The 23,198-nt window shown below is 38.2% G+C and overlaps 1 protein-coding gene across 1 annotated transcript in view; it reads right to left on the reverse strand.

The window, feature by feature from the left end:
* rai14 (retinoic acid induced 14) overlaps positions 1-21,702 on the reverse strand; it is a 39,525-nt gene extending 17,823 nt beyond the window's left edge. Inside the window, exons 1-2 of the mRNA XM_040157685.1 lie at positions 21,381-21,702; positions 19,955-20,028 (exon numbers count right to left, since the gene is read on the reverse strand). Coding sequence (XP_040013619.1) covers positions 19,955-19,990 — 36 coding nt within the window. The 5' untranslated portion in view covers positions 19,991-20,028; positions 21,381-21,702. The remainder of the gene's footprint in view (positions 1-19,954; positions 20,029-21,380) is intronic.
* Between the last annotated feature and the right edge of the window lie 1,496 nt (positions 21,703-23,198).

Consider the following 23,198-nt stretch of genomic DNA (forward strand, 5'->3'; position numbering starts at 1 on the left):
GTGCTGTTTATGTATTTCAAATTAAGTATCACTAAACAAAACCATCATAATCATCAACATCATCATTAGCAGCATAGCTCACAGGCTGCAAAGAAAGACATTTTACAGATATGAGGATATTTATTTTACTTTCACTGTGATTTATGTATACATGATTTTTTTTAATTCTAAGAAAGTATGTTGTATCAACCATTTACTTCTCCCTAATAATAATGTCTATATTCCTAAAAACGACATAATGTTGTCAGACATGAACAGACACATTAGCAAAACTTTCTCTGCAGCCAAAATGGCTGAGATGCCCCAAACCTGAGTAATGTTTCTCAGAGGGAGAGTGTTTTCTTGGCTCTGCTATGGCCCACACAAAACATTTGTGAGCGCACGCGCACACACACACACGCGCGCACACGCACGCACACACACGCACACGCACACACACACACACACACACGCACACGCACACACACACCAAATGGCCCCACATTTGTATCGCTGACATGCTATTCAGATAGAGAGAAGTAAGCTATTGGAAAGCTTCAAGCATGATCTCATACAGAGACTACCTTGCAACACAGCAAGCTTTAAGAGCTATATACTACAGCCTTTAACTCTGGCCAAAAACACAACTCTAAAAAAACATTATGAAAACAAATCTAAAATAACCTTATAAAGAGAACTAGACTCAAACTGTGACAGGAATATCAAACCAGGAAAGAAGAAAAACGGCCATAAACATGTAGGGAATCTGATCATTTGACAGAGAGCTTATGTCAAATACTAGGGCTGGATTAAAAAAAAAAAAGAAGAAAAAAATCTTAAATCAAAAAGATTGATCATTACATTTTTGCCTTTTGTTCGTAAACACGTACATTTGTGCTAAATATTTTGTGTAGGCAGTGGTTACGTCTTGTAAGTGATTCAGTTAGGGCTGACTGATTTGTAAAATGTCTATTTCTTGGAAATCGAGTTATTACAATTTTCCCAACAAGAACGTTATTTAAACTTAAAAAGTAACATAGATGATAGCTGGCTACATGAGCCACCTTGAATCACGACAGTCCTGTAAACTGCGACGTGAATAATTAGTCAATGCGGACTAATTACAGGACTGTCGTGATTTGGGATGGTTAGCTGACTCTGGCTATCTCGTAGCAAATCTAGTGATCACTTCAATAGAGAAATCCCTACAACAGGAATAGACTGAAAAAAAGACTCTGCACATTGAACTGAGCTCTCAGTTTGTATTTGTTGAGGAGATATTATCACTTGCTATGAGATATGAAGCTGTGGAAGTTGACTGAACAGTGTGTGCATTCTACTCTATTCAGTCTGGCCCTGCTGGGGAGCTAATACTAGCTAGCCAGCTGTCTGCAGATATCAGGCTGATGTCTTGTCAACACAAACAGTGAATTATTGAGCAAACCTTCAGTTTTGCACATGTAGGCCTAAAAAAATATACATGTATCTTGTTTTAGTCATTTTGCATTTGCCAAAGAAAATAAATCCTTGTTATACAGTTTTATAACCATGAAATTTGTAAAAAAAAAAAAAAAATGTTTGCCAATAATGTGCACTTAACACTATTTAATTACAAGGAAAAAACAGTGTTTCTCACTTGTTGAATGTAAAAGAAACTTAAGTTCCCAGGATAAATTCTGAAAAGTGCTTTACGCAACATTGGTATTTATCTTATGTAACCAAATCATCAAGAATCTACGGCTCAATTCTTGAATTTGTGTACCCAAATCAAAATTGAATCAGGAGATAGGTGCCAATATCCAGCCCTGTCAGAGACAGATTAGAAAATGTGCTTGGATAAATTTTTGTTATTGGAGCAGTTATAAATGAATTTGTCTCCCTTCCTGAGAAAAGTAAGGGGGGGAATCAAACCCATGAACCCCAAACATGCCGGCAGCTCTAGTTCATTCGTTGGCTCTCCCTGCAACCACCTGTGCATATTGGGATGCTGTACAGTATTAGATTTGACCTGATAGCCAACTGCCCTACATGTGATGTGGGGCTGAGCTCTGCGACTAAATAAATACTTATGGTGGCAAACTGTACCCTATTTTAAGAGAGCAATAAGCCAACATAGCAATACACGGTGTAAATTGCCTCTGTGGCAAACACCGAAATGCAATCACTGCATACATTATGCACAGCTGGTGGAAAACTGCAGGGCTATAAAAATCCCCTCTGTCACTGAAACTGCTAGGAAGACCACTAAGCTCTGCAGCCTCAGCCACAGTCTCATTAATGTGGATCATTAAGGAAATAAAAAAATACCAAATTCTACCAGAGCTGAAGATGACTGAGAGTGGAGAAATATTCTTGCTTATCTTTCAAGGAGGTCTGGAAAATTGATTTTTATCCAGTTGCAAATGAATGCCCACACACTAGATATCCAAGATGCCTTGTGATCCAGGCTTCAAAGCATTAAAGTAAGAGGTGAGATACTATTTAGGAGGTGGTGTAAGACGAGAAGGTTCTCGGACAGATTGGAAATATCAGAGTGGATATAAAGACACTCAGCTGAGCACAGCCAGAAACATGTAAAAAAAGATATATGAATCTATCACGTATCCTACCATGTCTATGATGGGCAGCGATGGGGATACCTCGCAGAGTTTCCAAAAATATCCAAGACCAGTTCAGAGTTAATGAGATTTGTCAACTATTTGTCAGTGACATGGGAAAATTACCCAACAATGTGAGTTTATTTGGGTTTTAACATTTAGATTGCACAATTCCATTATTGTTGGAAAGACTGGCCACACACCTAGCGTTGACCTTTTATTTTTACTAGCATGTTCATCAGGATACCCCAGAAACTTCTGATGTATTGTGTGCGTCTTGCAGCGTTTCTGAATTTGCAGTGCACCTCTGAATGCTGCATATGTGTTGACAAATTTGTGAATGTGTCTCTCAATTTGCTTGTGTATTATGTACTTGCAGTTTTTTTTTTCTACATGCAACGTATATATTGGCAGAACAATGAAGACGGATTCTTAATTTGTGTTTTCTTAAGTTACAGTGCAGTGAATTGTGCATGCAGGCAACAACAGATGTGGACATGCATCAATAAGGTTTATTATATGGGAAATTCTGTTCTGGTTTCTATCAAAGGAGTTTTACAGACATTACGTTTACAGAGGAGATGGGGCACCTTGCCTGAGACGCTGACCACGTCTGCTAAAAATTTTTTGTAATGAAATAAGACTCAACCTTAAGGGGAAAGAGTTGAGGGCTATTTCACACACCAAATGCTATATTTTTAGCGTGTGTAGCTATTGTTTAGATTACTAACTGAATTTATTATTAGACAATATTTACTGGAACCTGCGTGGCTTACCACCTCTGTTAAACAATTTCCAGGGGGAAACCCTCTGGTCTTGAGCAAAACATCCTCTTCGGTACTGTGGATTTGGGGCACGAGTGAAAGTGGAAAGGAGAAGTCAGAGAATGTGCATCTGTCTGTCACTATGATTAGTGTGCAGGGAAACATGACACAGTATGACATAGCTGAAGCTATAAAGGACACATCTCATATGGTGTGGTGGATGGGAGTCCTGGTTTTCACAGAGATATGCTGGATTTGCCTCTCAGTGTGATGGTATGTCTCATGATTTTCATACAGACAGTCATGTGTTGTTCAATCAGCATGAAGAGCACCGAGGCAATTAATCAATCAAATTAGGTACACTTATAGGATGGTGGAAGAACTGAAGGAAAAAGAAGAACAGACAAAAGGCATAAGTGAAGAAATTGGAAAGGAATATGTATATACACGTGAATGTATCCTGTGCCTCTGTTGCTCAAGTTTTACCAAAATCAAAGAAAATGTTAACGCAACTTCAAAAGTGGTTTGTTTACATTATTCAACACATTTAATTGAAACAGATGCAAAGCTTACTTAACAGTACTCAGTACTCTCCTTATCTCGTTATGCGGATATGGGGAAGGGTGGAACTTACTGCTGTAATTGAGCGCCTTTGTGATCTGGAAACAGCATAACAGGAGCAGTCAGATCTTGTAGATGGTGAAGCAACACTTATGACTTATTATGACTTCAGTCAGGCTACTACAATTAAATTTAAGCCTAACCTGTATACTGTGCACCTGAATAACTTAATCAGATTTCAAAAAGGAAAAAAGTATGACAAACTACTTGGATCTGAATCTTCTCATTTCTAGTATATAACCCTGAAAGTAAACTCTACATTGCATGTATATGTGGAGCCCTGTGATTTACAAGGCACTTTTCAAGTTTATTTTTGTTCAGTGCATGCTGGGATTGGCTCCAGCTCCCCTGAAGCTGCTCTAATCAAACCAGAGTCAGCATCTTTTCTGGAAAATTAATCCTGCATCCATGCCAGTTCCACATTGAAAATCCAAATTCATTTATAAATTTTTTCAATGTCTGTGGCAAGTATTGGATAGGATTTGCTAAGTTCTTCCACACACCAGCATGCAGCAGGACATATATTGGATGTGCAATCACAATATATTGCCTATCTCGGTTCCTGGCTTCCATTCAAGCAGCAAATATTATACTCCTGCTATGAGATGATTTTTGGAGTTGTTCAATTGGAGGAGCATGTCACAAATGACACAGACTGATATGAAAAAGGCAAAATACTGGCACAATTGCACTCAGTCTAGCTACAGACATACGTTGGGAACATGTGACACAGAGAGATGATACAGGCATTTAAATGCACCATGCAATGAAACTACTAATAATCTTTAAAATGTACCCACCTATGATTTACAGAACAACCCAGACAAGACGGGACAGAGTTGCCATGAAAGGTGGTCAACCACACAAACCTGTCTGACATAACAGGGCAGTAAGAGATGTAACCTGGCAATTAGAAAAGTAAGAGTGTGGTTTTAAAGTGAAGGGGACCACAAAAAAGGTATGGGCTGGTGCAGCATTTTAAACTAAGGTCCAGCAATTAGGTTAATGTATATTTTCTTGTTTCAGAGCTCTGCACTGTCGTGAAATCACTACCAGTAAATCTGGACTACTAGTTTTCTGTACTAATATTCGCGTCAGTAAAGATTTCTTCATGCTGTTGTTGTTTGTCAGTTACTTTGTATCAAGAAACTACAGAGCATTTTGGGAAAAGAAAAGGGTAGGAAGGCTCGCTACTCTGTTTCTCTACAACTGCCTTGTTGGCAAAAGTTTCACTCTAAAAATACACAACTCTGCAAAAGCTTTTACCTCATCTGAACCTCCACTATGTCTACAGAATAGAGTCAACACTCTCTTTCTCTATCAGGCAGAAATATGTACTGTTACTGTTTATTACAATATAATTTATTATTACACAAAGGGGTCCGTATGACAGAGAAACCAGTCTTACAGTATCTGCACATTTAATTCTCAGAAGTGCACATTTTCCAGAGTCCATGATTAATTTCACTCGCCTCATACTGAACAGGACTTCTTTTTAAAATGAAGCATCACACTGGTCACACTCGACTGCAGCAAGAATCAAAATCAGAAAAATATCAAATTTAATTAAAGAACTGGCAATAATTAAATAACTGTTTGGGATAGCATCCATATTGTAATTAGCATTTGGGCAGGTGAATCGTTTGGTTTTTAAACACTACATTAACATAAAAAAACATCTCTATCCAAAAACTGACAAGTATACAATAGACATTTGCAATGAATTCTCCTATTATTGTTTCATTAACAAGACCTGCATCTGAGAGAAAAACTGGAACCAATACAAATGCCCCCTACCAGAACTAATAGAAAAAATTAAAGGGGAAACACTGATGTACTGTATGGCATGATCCTGCTTAATGGACTCTGTGGTTTTAATAGGCTGAACAAAAAATGACGGGCCGTCACCACAGAGCAGCATGACACCGATAGCATTAGAGTACATTGTAAGGGACAGGTTTAAGTGGAGCGGAATGCACTGCTCCAGTTTCGGCCACACACACAACTAGTGTCATCACTGGGAGACTGATGAAATAATCATGTGCTGGAGAGATGGTGCAACAAAGGCCTTTGGTTTAAACAAAAAGTGACAGAAGTGTGTTTAAGAGTTTTTCCACACCAAAAAAGACCATAAAACAGGAAAATGTTGCATGTTCTGTGTGTCTGTATGTGTGTGTGAGAGAGAGAGAGAAAGAGAGAGAGAGAGAGAGAGAAAGAGAGAGAGAGAGAGAGAGAGAGCCAACATTATCATACATATCAGCATATCGATAAGTAATAAAAATCTTCATATCCTTAAAGTAAACAATAACTTATGGTGGATACTTGTATGGATAAGAGCATTTTTAAATCAGGTACACATTCTGGAGAAATAACTTTTTTTTTTGTTTTATGGAATATTATTTAACAAATGGTTCTGTTATGGTTTGAAAACATTCCTGATTCCATGCAATGTAAAACAGTTGCATATATGGTGCCTATGCTGGATGGGAGTACCGGTGCAGAGACAACAAACTGATAGGGTTGGATTTCAAGAACCAGTTCAATGCTGAAAAAAAGTTACATTCTTGAGATGCCTTTGATTCATTTTTCAATCAATTGTATCAGGCCTTGCTGCTGTCATCAGAACTACCCCTAAACTCCTCATTAGAGTTGAAAGGATTAGTCGACAGATAATTAATCAATACCTATTTTGATAATCTATTCAATCATTTAAGTAATTTTTGTAGCCAAAAACATGACCTACTTCCAGCTCGAGAGTTATGACAATTATTTGCTGCTTTCCTTTTTTTTATGTGATAGTAAATTGAATATCTTTGGGTTTTAGAGTGTGAGGTGGGCAAAACCAGGTAATTTGAAGATGTCACTTGAGGCTTTAGGAAAGTTTGATTGTTTTTTGTTGTTGTTTTTTTTAAACAATTTTAATCAGCCAAATAATTAATCAAAGAGGTATTGGAAGATCAATTGTTAATGAAAATAATCATCAGTTGCAGCCATGCTCTGTAGTCTGGACACAGAAAGCATGTCAAATACTGTACAAACACCACACATTCAAAAAGTTAAACCAGCACATGAACTCTATATGACTTTGGACAACACATTCTTGTACTGAATATTGTAGGCTTCGCCCACATTGGTTTGCGCCAACTATAAGTCATAAGGTCACTAATCCTGAGATTATAAACCAATAAAAACCACTGTCCGTCCTTGTGTTACGTCAGGAAGTGGAATGGATCTCACTTCCCCTCTTCCTTTCAGTTCTGTTTCCTCGACTGTCCCCATTCTCTCCGGCTCTATCTGTCCGCCTGCCTCTCCTTCAGGTTCTCCCTCTCTTTCTGTTTCTTGTGCTGCGATAACTGTGTTTACAGTGGGATCTTGGTGTGGACGGTAGCGTTTATACCCTCTCTCTCTTTAGCCTGACACTCATTAAGACACACAAAGAGTTTGCTGGTAACACTAAGTGTTTCCTGTTTGTTCAGGCCCGAGGCTAGCTAAAAGAAGAGAGCAGTGAGACATGCTGAGAGACAAAGAAATATTGGAGTGGTATAAATAAGAAGTTTTACTAATCATAGCTTGTACATTGCTTTAAAGAGACTCATTCTTCCTTACCTCCCTCTCCTCTCCTCATATGTCTCACACGTGTTAATTTCTCCCTATTTGTGAAGTCTTGAAAACTAATTATGGAATCACAACTTCAAACATGCACTCATTACTACAGTTTAAGACTAAACTGCAAAGAAAGCAGATGTTCATCAAGTGTGTGTGACTGTTAATCTAATGGTTTTGCATAAGCATTTCTGCTCAGTGTATTTTTCTGTTTCTCTGAACTTTCTCAGTTCTCTAAAGTAAAAACAAACTAAGATCAGGAAACAGTAATTCCTACATTACATTTTGTATGTTTGTAGAGTTCAGCCGCTAAGAGCAGATAGAGTTTTAAGAGGAAAACATTTACTTTAGAAAACCTTCAGTATTCTCCTCCAAAAAAGACCAAACAACATTTTTGTTGATCTACAGATAAAAAGGTATTTGTTCTTCTTTAATTTTCTGGGTAATCCTGATTGCCTTCACTATGTTTTAAATCACTACCAAAAAAGATGAGAGAGGGAGACTCTACTGTACAGTATATTTCAATCACAATTCTTGAGTTCCACATATAAAGTAGTAAAAGCTTATAAGACTAAATTTAAAACTAAGTAAAGCTTGACCTGTAAAGAAAAGAGACCAGAAGGCCTTCATGGCTCTATTGTTTGTCAGACTTCCCATGAAGTCTAAAGATTAGAAAACTAATAATGCATATCCATGGAAAATTTCATGGAAATCTAAGAATTACTTTTCCAGATGACATTTATGGATGAAATTGTTGTTTAAGGGAAATTCGACCTGAGTGTGGCAGCAAAATCACTTGTAATCATAATCAGGGAATAAAAAATACCCCTAATAAATTTCATGTTGATCTTACCAGTAACTGCCAGGAAATCTTGCTCTGGAATGAAGCATTGGACAGACATACCAACCAACTAGGCCCTGCTGTTAGCTGGGCAAGAAAAGCAAAAAAAAACAAAAAAAAACTTTGCCATGAAAAGAGAACAAAAGGGAATAGATGGGAATAGACAGAGTAGACTGAGTGAGGAAGTATTATGTCTAAAGATAACACACAGAGAGACTGACTAACTGAAAAGCTAAACCATGGAAAGGAAATAAACACACCAACTCAGGTTATGTCACGTAGAAAAGGAAAAAAAAAAAAAAAAAAAAAAAACAAGTGGCACAAGATTATCAAAATGAAAATATAGAAAATCTCTTTTAAAGTCTCCCTCGCAGGTTCTCAGAGAGGCGAACTGACCGAACATAACACCATTCCCTGTTCCAATTCATACACTAAGCCAAACTTATCTTATGTGCAAATGAGAATTATGTTGTCTATGGGATTACATGCAGAGATGAGAGATAAAGCTAAATAAATGCATGAGGTGAGGTACGTTAGATGGGAGGTAAAAACAAACAAACAACACAGATTTAACTCCAGAGGGGAATAACCTCCATAAAGGTTAAGAGAATATTCTTTGTTTGAGAGAGTGGTTTAGAGACACAGGAGGGCAGTACAGACAGGAAGCTGAGGAGAGGATGGAAGGGTGAACAATATACAGGACAAAAAGGAAAAGAAACAGTGAAGGAATGACAGTTTGACACATCTACAATATCAATGCCCTTTGATCAGCAGTGGCTGTTAACTTCAAACCCCTTATCTGCAACAGAGCACATGCTCAGATGTACTCAAACAATACATCCTTTCTCTTGGGCCACAGCTGAAACCGCTTATTGCCCTGTGTAGCACAAACACACGTCAACACGAGCACACTCATGCACACACCAAAATAGTTTACTAGACTCTGAAACTAAAACCCAGAATAATAGAGTTAGGAGACAGAAAAGTTAAACAAAGACCAGATGGTTGTTCTCACAATGAAAGATGCTGCTATGTATTTCACAATACTCCCCAATTAGGAACACACGCTTAGATAATTTAAAAAATTTACATTTTTACAATTTTACTAAACACCACCATTTCCATTTAATGGGTTTTACTCTAAAAACTTGTGAACACTGGTACAGTCGATTTGTTATCCATATATGTACGTCAGACAACGATGTAATTAAAAGAGTACTTCCCTGATTTATCACTGCACTCCTATAACACTGTCGGACTCACAACGGAAAATTTTGGGGAAAACCTTTTCGAAATCAGTGCAGCGGAACCAGAGGTATCATCTTTTTTTTATTCCAAGTGCTCTTCGTCCTTATCAAAACCAGATGCCTACACTACTCACTATGCGACTCAACTGCCAACAGTTTGGCCTGCAATTCAGGTGTATTACACTGGCAGTGGCTAACTTAGCTTCAAGCCTCTAGCCTCAAGCAGATAAGGGGAGCGAGCTACGGAAGTCTTATTAGCTCACTTTCTAATTCCACAGATTTTTTTCCTTTTCAAAGTAGTCTTCAGACATAAGACATCACTTGCAGCAATTTATAAGACATTGCGTCACTCCCTCTGGGGCCACAAAAGGCTTCATACACAGTTTTTCTCACATGTGCAGTAGCACTCCCCATGACCTGTAAACAGACTTTGATGTGTAAAATTGGCGGAGTTACCCTTTACAGATGCTAATGAGAACCAAGATGAATGGTACCCCTATTAACAGCAAATGTCTGCCAAGGGAGCTTCTTTGCACCAATTTTGCCAACATCCGAGACTGCCAAGGAGAATATCTGTGCCCTAGATGCACTGATGAGAAATCATTTTCAAAACGAACCAAGTTGCACTTACCATGTAAATTTATCATTTATCAGACACAAATATGTTGATGTTGCAGCACTGTGAATAGTGCCTTAAAGACCTTATTTCAGTCATTTTAAGTTTTCCTCTGTTTGTGTTTATTAATACTGAGTCATTCAGTATTTCCTTGGATTTTTCTTGGAGTGATGCTGTGAATACAAGCATCAACGAATTTTGTGAAAGTTATAATGTGATTTCAGAAATTGTGTTTTCAGATATACTGCTGGAGCTCTCGAAATAAAACCTATTACATTGTTCTTGTCATTGAAAAGTAATTATTGTCCATTTTAAAGATGTCCAGCATGGGACATTTATTGATGTAAGAAGACCTCCAGTAGAAAACAGCCCTCATGCAACACTTCCTCCTGACACAAATAGCCTTTCCTGCCCTATAAATAAACACTGTTGGACTTGGAAAGGAACCAGCCTCATTACGTTGAAGGGCTGCTCATAAAGTCGGTGGAGTAGGGCAAAAATATACTGTAATGCTCACTTTAGATGGGATAGAGCAGGCAGTGCACGCAGACATCACTCAGTGAGCAAAGAGTCAAAGTAGAGTAAAACCTAAGTTACAAAGCCTCATTGACCATTGTGTTGAGCTCCAAGGACAAAATTTTGTGCAACAAACCTGAAAAAGGAAACAGTGTTTGTCTGGCTACTTAACTTTAATATTGTATCCATAAAACTGTGTCATTTACATCACCTAAATCATTAGACGGAACCAAAATCACATCTCACAAACATTTGCGAGTGAAAACAGTTCTCGGAAGTAACCAGCAAATCAAGCAGGGCAATGCCAAAAGTCTCTAATGAAGGAAAGTTCTCATAGTATATTCAGGTGAACTGTGTCTAACCCTTCCTCCATCCATCTGCTAGCATGAATATTGTTCCAGTTGTTCGGAGCAGGCCAAACTAAACAACCCGTCTGAACATAACTGGGGGCGGGGAGCCTGATTGCCCTTCTTACTCAAATAGCATTTCTCTCTGGCTTGCTTTCTTCCCCATCGTTCCCAATCTCCCCTCCTTTATCTTAGTCTTTTAATCATCTCTTCCTTTATCCAGTTCTTGTTCCTCATTACTTCTTCATCTGGGTCTCTCTTCTCTCATTATTCTTTACAACTCCACCCACTTTTCCTTCCTTTCAGCTGAATTCCCCTCATCCACCTCATCTGCGTCTCTCTATCTTTCTTGTGCTGCCATCATTATCAGTGATTAGTTGCATCTTACACCATTACTTCATCTACATGCAGTTCTGAAGCATGTTAACAGACGTGTCAGTTTAGTGAGTCATGCCACACTGGAACTTTAAATTCACACTGATAAATATACCTCCACAAAGAAAATTCTCATAAACACAAATACATAATGACACACACAAAGCAGCAGACAAACACCTTCCATCATCCCTAGTGTCCTTACACCCACAGCAGACAACAAAAAAGACCTTGCACAAACACACAGCCTCACATAACTGAGCATGCAAACACATGCACAGACACAGATCACACCAGCCTCCCTTTATCTTGCTCAGTGCTTCGTGTATTTGCTGACGAGCAGGCTTCCTGGCTATATGTTTGTAGTTCGTGTACACAGGCGATAAGGAATAAAGAGATCCCATGGACAGTTCCTGCTTTAATTGGATCCATGTTTAAACAGACCCTAAGCTATCTTCCTTTGCCCTGACTTGGATTAATTTAAACTATTTCAAGTCTGTATTTTTAACATTCTTGGAGTAGGCCATGTGGTCAAAATCAAGGGTGAAACTTTAGGATTACAAGCACAGTGATGCAATCAACATCTAACCAACTGTGGCGACTAATTGAGCAGCATAGGTGGACTGGACATCTGCATACTACATAAGCTACTGTAAGCAAGTAGACTATCACAAACACAGAGAAAAGACTCTTCATCATAAGACTATCTAGCCAGATCCACGAAGGAGACATAAAATAACACTTAGATAGATGACAACTGATACACCTTATGTCAAAATTGACATACTGAATTTATGACAAGGACTGCTACAATACCTTAGAAAGTACCACATGAAGCAGATGAGAAACTTAGGAATCAAAAAGCATCAACCAGGGATCATGTCTTGTCCTACACTTCTGAGATGACTACAGGTTACTGCTAAACACTGAATGCACCTTACGAGACTGTATCAATCTATCTAACACTTAAAAATGTAATTTTTCAATTAAAAGAAATCAGTAATAGATAGCTAGAAAAATCCTTTTAATAGTTCGTCAGAACTATTTAAAATTAAAATGTTGCATGTATTTTTTGAGTATTTTCTATCTTGTACATTTTTAAATTGAAAACGGAATTTTGAAAAGTGGACTAGTTTTTATTTCTGTTTAAGGCTGCAACTAACTATTATTTCATTGTTGATAAACACACAAATTATTTTCTCAATTAAATGCTTGGCCTATATTTCTTAAAGCCCAAGGTAACATCTTCAAACTTGTTTTGTCAGACCAACAGCCCAAAAGCCAAGCTTATTCAGTTTAAAATGTTTTACATCTAAGAAACAGAGCAAGTCTTTACATCGTAGAAGCTGGGGCAAAACAATGAAATTTTTGCTTGAAAAATCACAATATATCGATTATCCAAATAGCTGCAGATTAGTATTCTGTAGATCAACTAATCAATTAATCAACTAGTTTTTTAGCTCTATTTCTGTTCATGCCACTGGGTGAGTAAGTCAGGTGAAAACCTAAGACACGGCTTGACTTGCGTGTGATTGGTGGGCCGCTCATCCTCCTGACAATCATGATTGAATCAAACTGATAAGTGTTGCGAATCACCATCACCTTTATCTTTTCTTCTCTGCATTACTTAAATATGTGTTTTTAACATCAGTGTTGACACAGAACTGCATTTTCTCTCAGCTGGATCTGGATACAATCTGAATTTACTGTATGTAGTAACTGTGAACAGAGTCATAGTTATCCCTTGGAATCCTGAACTATTTCCTGCTGACAAGGAACAACACATAGACAGACACACACCCTTCCTCCACCTCCTCTCTACCAGATTAATGTTGGGCTGTCCCTGAGGTTTTACTGTCACTCCCAGTACTAATACCCTTTCACTACACCAAGCCAGAATAAACCATTCCATGCCAAACCAAGTCAGTTTGGGCCAAATCAAACAGGCCCTAGTGGAGATACTTCAGGCTGTGCTTCAGTTAAAAAGAAACCTATAATTGAAGGACTACTACATTATTAGGTTACTATATAGAGATTTTTATATTGTGGCTGCACTATGTGTCAACTTTTATGGAAAAAGTAGGGTGTAACATTTTTCTCTAATGGCTATATATTCCTTGATGCACTAAGAGGCCAAGGGAATGTTATACAAGGCATTTTTTAGAAATGTTTTCAGATGATCAGCATGTGATTTTCTTTGCAGTGCTGCTCCAGCAGACCCATTTCATAACTCCTGGTAAGGAGTACTCCACTCCTCCAATAGTTACAGAGCTAAATTCAGATTCTTTACGTGTAAAAAATATAGTAAGCAGTAGACATGCAATTTAGTCTCCTGTGTCATGTAGCTTGGATGAACTGAAGCCATGAAACAGCTGTGAAGAGAGAGAGGAGACAGCATAATCCATACATCAATTAGACACAGAGTGGATGATAAGGGGAGTGTCTGTGTGTGTGTGTGTGTGTGTGTGTGTGTGTGTGTGTGTGTGTGTCTGTGTGTTGTGTGTGTCTGCACAAATGCTGTATACTGGTCTATGCACATGGATGTGAAAGTATGTGTGTGTGCGTGCGTACGTACGTGCATGCGTGAAAGCCTTGAGTAATCCCGCTTAGTTTAGCAGCTGGGGGAGCAGGTTTAAGTAGTGTGACAGTATGAAGGGCTGGGTGATGGTTTAATACTAGAACCACTGTCAGTAACACAGATAATAAAAAGAAAGACTTGGTATGTCTAAGTGCGTGTGTGCACAACAGCACAGCCACAAAGTAATGTGCTTGGGGGATGGTAGTAAAGGGCTGAGAGTAAGATAATAGTCTAAGCAAATTAACTAATTTAGAGCAGCTCTGGTCAAACAGCAGGGCCTGAGTTGTTAATGTGGTCTCAAAGGGTCGACACACACTGCAAGATTTAATTAAGATTGCTCTAATTACACCAATGTTGTTCTGAGATTAAGATTGTTTCAAGAAACCAAGAAGAAAAAACAGTAATGTTTTTCTACATTATAGGATGGTGTTTCCATTCTTTTACTGTATGTAAAGTATTACAGTATACTATTTAGGGTTGGTTAGCAAATGTGTTCATAGCACCAAGTCTTGAGAATGATCCAGATAATTAGTCAAATTCGTAGACACAGTCAAAATTGTGTCAACTTTATCCTGTATCTTAAGGCAAAGTTCTTGTACAGATGCTCGTGTATTCACACTATTTCACATTTGACATCTTCAGCATCTTTTGTTGAATGAAAACAAGAGTTTGTAGAAAAACATCTTTATATATTTCTTAAACTAAGGTACCAAGAGAAGTATAATTTTGGTATCAGTACCAAAACTCCAATATGGTATTTCCAGTACTATCACACATTTTCAAACAATTTCCAGCAATAGTAATACTGAACTAAGCTGAATCTTTGTGTTATTCCAACTAAATCTAATGAAAATATTCACATTAATACAGATTGCTATGTTGGACCCACATATGTGAATACAAATAAATCTTCTACAATTAAACAGACTTAAATTAATTAAAAGTATATTAGTATAATTACAGGGGCAGAACTGGTTATTGATCAATTGATAGACATGATACAGTATAATTTACAATCTGTGTCAAAAAAAAGTGAAATTTATTGAATTGAATTTGAATTAAATCAATGAGGTCCAGTTTGAACACAACAAGAGAACCATTCTTAATGATTATATCAGTCCAGGTCACAGCAAAACCATTTCTGACAGCTGACTGTTCAGACATGGCTGAAGCAAAATGCCTGTAAGTCTCTCTGTGGCTGTTTGCCAAACCCATTCCCAGAAACCAGATTACACCGTCTGCTTGTCTTAAACACTGCTCTCACACACACACACACACACACACACACACACACACACACACACACACACACACACACACACACACACACACACACACACACACACACACACACACACACACACACACACACACACACACACACACACACACACACACACACACACAAAATAGTGACTGTTTGGCCAAACAGGCTTAGCTGAAACGATCCACAAATGAATCCCAAAATGTCAACGATGTATTCTAAAAACACAGTCAGACAGAGATAGACAAACATAAACAACACTCAAATGCAGGCACAGAGTCTAGCAGACTGACTTGCAAATATCTAAGAACACACACATACGTGGACACACACACAATTAAAAGAATTCCTCTTATTCACTTTGACCTTGCATAACTACACACTTGCTCTCAAGAGTTTGATAAAGCAACACCAGTATTTCTCCCTTTTAGGCACTTGGGTGCACAGAATTTTGGTGGAAAAATTTAAGATGGAAAAAGTCAGACCACAACACATCCATCACAAAAAATACTGTTATTACCACTGGTGCGAAATCACGGAGAAAAATCACATATTCAGTTGTGTTCTCAGTTCATCTTTTGTGCAGTTTTAATGCTGTTTCATATTGTGGTTGGAAATGCACAAGCACATTTAGTGTAGACGGCGTTTTCACACTACTTAGCCTTACAGTACAATCACAGTGTAGCATTTGAGAAAGCCGATCTACTTAACCTGGTGACACATTCTGCTGAGCCTGCCTGGCTGCAGAGTTTTAGAGAGTTGGTATTTCTATGGCCAAACATATTTTCCACCGATCAACTATGCTGGTAGGTCAAAAAATAATTAAAAGCATTCCCCAGACATAATGTGGGTTTTTTTCCTCCAATTCTTAAATCGAGTAGATCACATCAAGTTACTAAAGCCATGGTGGAGAATGGCAAATGTTGACTTAGTTAAGAGTAGGATGTGTTAGCACAGGCTATGACAGCTTTAAGAGCCACAAATGGTCTTTAGCCCTAATTCTTTAAGCACTTATACAGCTTCATGAAACATTTTTCTACACACTGTACCATAATGTCACATATACAGTATTCACTTTAAAATGTATCATCCCAGAGGAAATTGTTTTGCAGCTAGGCATTAAACATCACAAAGCATTAAAAGTACACACACACAAGGTCAAAGACGAAATAACAATAACCTATAAAACCATCATAAATATCAATGTATACATAGTGCAAAACTAACTAAAAGAAAAGAAAACACATCCTACCATCTGAATTTTAGAAATGAGGGTTATGATCCAGACAAAAGTGCATATGATCATGTGTATATCAGAGACTGAGTCTTTTCAAAGCTAATGGTATAAAGGGCAATCAGGTGCTGTATTCATATTCTTTATCTCCCTCTTAGAAACTACCATCCTTATTGTATATAGAGTTTCATATTCAAACCCCAAGATATCATTTATGGCTACCTCACTGCATCAAAGACGTTTTGTGCATAAATTGTTATGCAATCCCTGCTGTTCAGCATGAAATATTTCTCATGTTTGCAAAATTCATGATGTGAAACAATTTAAAATAAGGCTCTGTGAGTCTGCACAGTGCTTTGATATAATGACCCCTGTGCGGGTCAGGTGGCATTAAACAGGTAAAATCAATTAGTGATTATGTGTTTGCATGATGTGTAAAATGTCTGAATGATATAACTGAAATTTAAGGCTACAATGATGGGAAAGGTTTTTGTTAATAACATTAACATTTAGATGTGTCAGAGCAGGAAAAGCACAGGCGTAATTAATAACATAAATGATGGCTGCATACCATCTAGTTTTTTCAGTTCCAGGGCCCTGGTATTGATGGCTCATTGGTATGTCTTATTCAGACATCTAAATAGAACTGAGCCATGGTTAATATTATCATTTCCCCCTGTGCTTTTCCCAATCTGTGTCAAAATGTCTGTTACTACAAGTCGCGTCTTTTTAATAAAAATACAAAGTGTATTGTTGATGTATGCTTGAACTAGGTTGTGGTCTTTCTAGTTTGTGTACAATTAAATCATGAACCATCCATTAATTTGAAAAAATGTACAGTCAAGGTTTAATATTAGGCCCTATCAGTCAGCTCTAAATTTAGCCCATATACTGTCTATATCACATTACAGTTAAAAAAACATCCTGTTCTCTCCTTCAGTGCCATTTCTCACACTTCTACTTTATTTAGGCCTCATGCTGTAAAGGTTTTTGAGAAAAGGCTTGGCTGTCTGATGCGTTCAGTACACTGAACTGCAGAACAACCCTCAAAGTGAGACGTTTAGTAAAGATTTGACACTAAAACACATATTCCATTACACATTATCTGGAAATGTCTTGACTTTATAAAAAAAATATTTACGAGGGTATTAAGTTTCTGCTATTTTGTTAAAAAATGAAGGGCTGGTTTTGGGGGGAACATTCCTGAGTAATCTGTCACTGACACACAGCCTAAAATAGAACCAAAGAGATATTTTTTTTCTATTACGGTTGTTCAGGGTTTCTATAAAAAGCAATGGAATGACTATTGGCTCGAAGGATAAACATCCTGGCTTTTTAAACTTTTTTTTTTTGCATATCTTAATCATGACCATTCATTTTAAATCAGTAAGTGTGCAATATAATAGTGGCACTGTTTGACCAAGGTGTCCTCTGCATACAAAAAGAATGTGTACTTGAAAGAAGGCATAATGGTACTGTATTTCACAAAATTGCTCAAGAGAAAATAATTGTATCTGTAATCTCAGAATATAGTTGGCCAGACATGCTTTTCCAGAATGCAGCAGGACAGAAATACACTGTTTTCTGATTATGGTACATAAATCAATACACACAACGTGACATACATACAAAGAGGGTATAATATTGACTTGGATGATGGTCAAAGCTTTGCATGAAATATATATTGCATGTGCAGCACAACAGTGCAGAATAGTTTCCTTCTCCAAACATTAGCAATGCACACATGTGAAAACGGGTATTTATTACAATTAAAAGACAAACCAAAAAATAATGAGACATTCAAGCAATCAAACTGGGACAATGTATGGGGGTGTGAGGTCTGCAAAGGCATGCATGACTGCAAATGGCGTCAGTCGTGTTCCTAAGCAACATTCACATCCACTGCTCTTCTCTTTCTTCTCTCAAACCGCCTACAACTTGCTATTTTCGTGAGGACAAGCATTTCAGCCCAAAAACACCAATCTCAAACAATTTACAACTCTCACTGTAACAATACCGTATTTCTGGAAAACACCTTGTAAAGGTGTGACAGCCACCATCGATTTCACCCGCTAAGGAGGAACTATTGTGACCTGGCAGCCCAATCCTGGACTCAACATTTTCTAGAACAATGGACACTATTGTACTCTCCCACATAGCTGACTTAATTTGCAATCATGTATTAATATTTGGATGTAGGCCCATGCAAAATTGCAGACTGGTAGAATGAGATTATACGAAAAATGGCTGTTTTTCTGGATTTCTATTGAAATGTTTCTATATTCCTTATAAACAGTTTTAACTGTACGTTTTAATGTTCTTCAAGTCTCTGGTGTTTTGATTTGCTCTCCACCAGCCAAAGTTTTGCTCCCTACACAATAAACCATGTTTTAGTTATGCCTTGTAATACCTTGTGGCTATAATTGAGTAAAGGCAGGGATGTACTCCACCTAATTCTTCCCCTGTGGGACATTCCGCCTCTTAACCGGTGCTCACCATCCTGTCCTGCCACACGCTCTTAATCTCCTGGAAACTGTCTACATAAACCAAGTGTCTCATTTGGTTAGCCTTCTTCACTCCATTTCCCAACTTCTCTATTTGTTTCACTCCCTCTATCCACCAAAGCGTATCCCATTCATTCAGCAACCCTCCAGACTTTTCCTGTCTGGCGTTTGACTCTGTGTCATTAGGGTCACCATGACAACAGATGAGTCAGATGCTGTGGAGACGCCTCACTTCCTGTGAGTGCTAAGTATCTTAGACTGTGACTGAATGAATGACTGAATCAATATGGAGAAATTCCTCCCTAAAGACTGATTCATAGTCAGCAGGATCAAATCCTCATCTGGAGCAGTGCAGAGTCACAGTGTCTGAATATATTTGTGGTCTTTGTAGGATTAATAAAATAAACGACCATCCAAAGTGACTCAACATGAAAAGCATGTGGTTTCTGTGTTTTCTGTCTGTAAAAAAGTCTGTGTCATATCGCTAACACCACAAACCATGGTTTTCAACCTCATGACCCTAGTTTTGGGGTCCTAAAATTCTCATGACACCCACAATTAGAGCTGACATGTGAAATTGAGCATGGTATGCATTTTCTATTTACAATAGCATAGTGGGAGCTCTAAATTGATTACATAGGCATTATCATTAAAATCGGTTTATTTTATTTTCAGAACTATTTATCTTTTTTACACAAATAGCTAAATATCAACAAACCACTGGGTGCTGCTTACCCCAAGATTGAGAGACTCAATCATAAATCAAGTGCAATTGCTCAAGCCATACATACACAGACACTGACTCAGCCATGCAGACAAACACATGCATACACTTCACATATCCATGAACATATGTTACAGTACTTACATCAGTTTTTCTAAACTTGGCTTTAAGGCTCTTCATGTTCAGTCCAGTCCATGCAGTCACTCACTTAGTCAAGGCTGTGAAGAAGAAGAAAAAAAAAACAGATGTATAAACTTAGCCTCAGTGATGTTTGCTCTCTTTTCAAAAGCGATTTAGTGATTCTGAAAAGACCAAACTAACTGACTTATGAAATATTTTGTGACACTGTACCCACACAAGTTACAGTCAATATGAGGTGTAAATGTCCAGTGCAGCATCAGGGATTTATGGTGGCAGTAGTCTACAGCCTCAGTAAATCAACATTTTCCTGATACAAACTGAAATATGCTGTTTATTATGTTTTCATAAAGAGTTTGATCACAACACTATATACTCAAGCTGTAACAAATATGAGGAACGTTTATGGTTACGTTTGCCACTACAAAAGATAGGTAGTTTTGGGAATGGACTTAGCATTACACATGAAATTCTAATTTAAACGTGTTGCCTAAAATGATATCCGGCTTTGTATTGTTTCCTATTGGGATGTTTCAAATAACCACAAAACCCTTGGGGATGTCTGGGGACTGTATTTTTGCGCCTTAACTGCCTCGAGCATTTTCCAATTTTTCATGTCTGAAATGACCTTGTCTGTGATTTGCCCCCAAAATATCCTGGTGAGTGTTCCAGCCAAAATTAGGGTACTCACTTCATTACTTTTATGTCCAGAGTCCTTTTTGTCTGCTTGTATTTCAACTGAAATCCCCATGTAAGTACTTTAAGACTCTTTGCAATGAGTGCTGGTAGTTAGATCCCAAGGGGATAACATTTTTAAACGTTTTTCAGACAGGTTTTCAGTAAGTGAGTGCACCAAGGACAGCAATGTCTGGGCTCCTATTGCAACATTCAAGCCATTTAGGTTAATACATTTTCCTACCACATTCATAAAACAAATATTTTTCTGAGGACACCTGATGAGATCTACTGTAAAACATCAGCAACTCAAAACCATAATAAAGAAGTGCTAGTATGGCTTAAGAACATCTCTACAGATATCAGAAGCTAATTAGGAAATATCACACAAAACTTTACCACTGAATCCTTTGTCAGCTCTCTATTACAGCACGATTTAAGTCTGGTAATGGCCACATACTGCTACCGGCAAAGAGTTCAGACCCCAATTGATCAAATGGTCACCTGTGCATATTTTCATACAGCTCCTCAAACAATGGAAGTTGTGCTGCAACTCCTTTAGCACAAAAAGTATCAAATGCGCGCGCCGGGCGTCGTTGTACACAAAACACTTCAATATCAGATAGTAGCTTAGTAAATGCAGCGCACAGGAGATACTTGTTTGATTTACCACCGGGACTTACAAACAGTTAGTTCGGAGGCTTTTTTGAATAGCCACCGAAATCTTACATGATATGAAATTACTGGACACTCTTACCCTGTTATGTGTTGGAGTCGGAGGAGGGCTGGACACATAAAAGAAACTGTCACACAACCGCTTTTTCTGCCCAAACCAGACGAGCTACCGAACCGGTGAGAAAACAGCGAGCTGTTGTTAAGCTATGTCGAGTAGGAGGATGCATAAAGGAGAAGAAAACAGTGCGCCCGTGGCTACACACTGGCCCGACTCGGCTCGCATACATTAAAAGTTGAGCTGTTCACAGACTCTCGCCTGCCTCTCGCTCGGGACTCGACTCAACTCAACGGCTGTTGCCCGGTTTAGGAAAGTGACGTCACTCTCCCAGTGCTCTCGTGACCGCGGAGAGCGAGCCCTCTTGTGTTCTCCATTGTGGCCCATTCATGTTCTGGTTAAAGGGGTATTTACCAAAAAAAAAAAAAAAAAAGAGTAGTACAAATTAGAATAGCACCTGGATTTATGAGACAGTGGGCACAGACTTGTTTGAGTCTCTTTGTTGTCTTTTGCCACTCTGTGGTTGGTTTGCTTCCATTTGTAATCCCTTTGCATCTCTTTTTAGTCGTTTTGAGTCTCTGTAGTTGTTTTGTGGGGTTTTTTTGTCGCCGTCTTGAGTCTCTTTGTAGTCATTTTGAGTCTCTTTGTAGCTGTTTTGAGTCTCTTTGTTTGGAGTCTTTTTGTGGTCATTTGATTGACTTTCCCACAAGAAATGTTAACAGTCACTTCTAACAGACCCTTTGACCTAGGGGCCCCCAGACCCTTTGAACCTCTGGGCCTGTGCCTGGTGGGCCTGTTCAGTAATCCTTCCATGGGTAGAACTATCACATAGACCTATGCCATACCATTTAATGTATTTTTAATTTAAACAAATAAATCAGTCAATATACACTCTGTGGCCACTTCATTTGGTAAATGTAAATGCAATCCAATACAACAGCTCAGTCATACCAGCCATACATTCTAGAGGTGTTAACCACAGTGGGGTGGGGGGGGGATTAACACCTCTCAGAAAGCCATTACAAGATTCGTAAAGGTAGAATATGAGGCTGAGCTGTTATCCTGGATTGCACTAGATTGTGGCCTAGAGCTAGGTTTACTTCATAAAGTGGCCAGGGAGTGTATATTTGCTTAAAGGGGACCAGAAATTTAGTATTGCATATATAAAAAGGAGTGGACAAAATCAGAGCAGCAGGGGTTGGGGTATCCTGATTTTTAGCCCCTAAAATGGGTCAAGCTCCCAAAAAGCTGAATCATACATCTCCCATAATGTATCTCAGACTTGACAAAGCTCCTCCAGATCCACAGAAGACATTATTTAGCTGTCTCTACTGGCTGTCTAGTCCTCCCAGTCATGTGATACCTGGTCTTCATGAGAAAAATCAGTGTGAAGCAGTGTTTATCATCTGTAAAGTTGAGAAACTCTGCCAGTCAGACAAGTCATGTTGATGTTATGGCCCTATGTCGCAACAGAACTGCAATGAAACTTATTAATGCAGGTAAGAACGTGTCTGAGCTGTAAGGCTGTAATGCTGATGCAATCTGGTAAACTGAGATAATGTAACCTAGGCTTCCTTGCCGTCTGTGTGTCATAAACCAAAACTATTCATTCAAAGAAAATACTCAAATTTTTGAAATACAGCCTATCTCTGTTGAGTAAATTGACCACTTTTCACTCCATTCAGCATGTATCATTCATATACAGTTTACTTTGGTCTATTACAAACATTAACCTTGCTGATCTCAAAATATTTCCTTAATGAGTATAAGCAGCTGTGCCTTTCAAATTGTGTAATTTTGTAATTTCTGTGTAAACAATCAGGGAAGGAAAAATGATACAGTGTG

Source organism: Xiphias gladius, chromosome 20 (assembly GCF_016859285.1).
Source record: "Xiphias gladius isolate SHS-SW01 ecotype Sanya breed wild chromosome 20, ASM1685928v1, whole genome shotgun sequence".
In the NCBI taxonomy this organism is placed as follows: Eukaryota; Metazoa; Chordata; class Actinopteri; order Istiophoriformes; family Xiphiidae; genus Xiphias; species Xiphias gladius.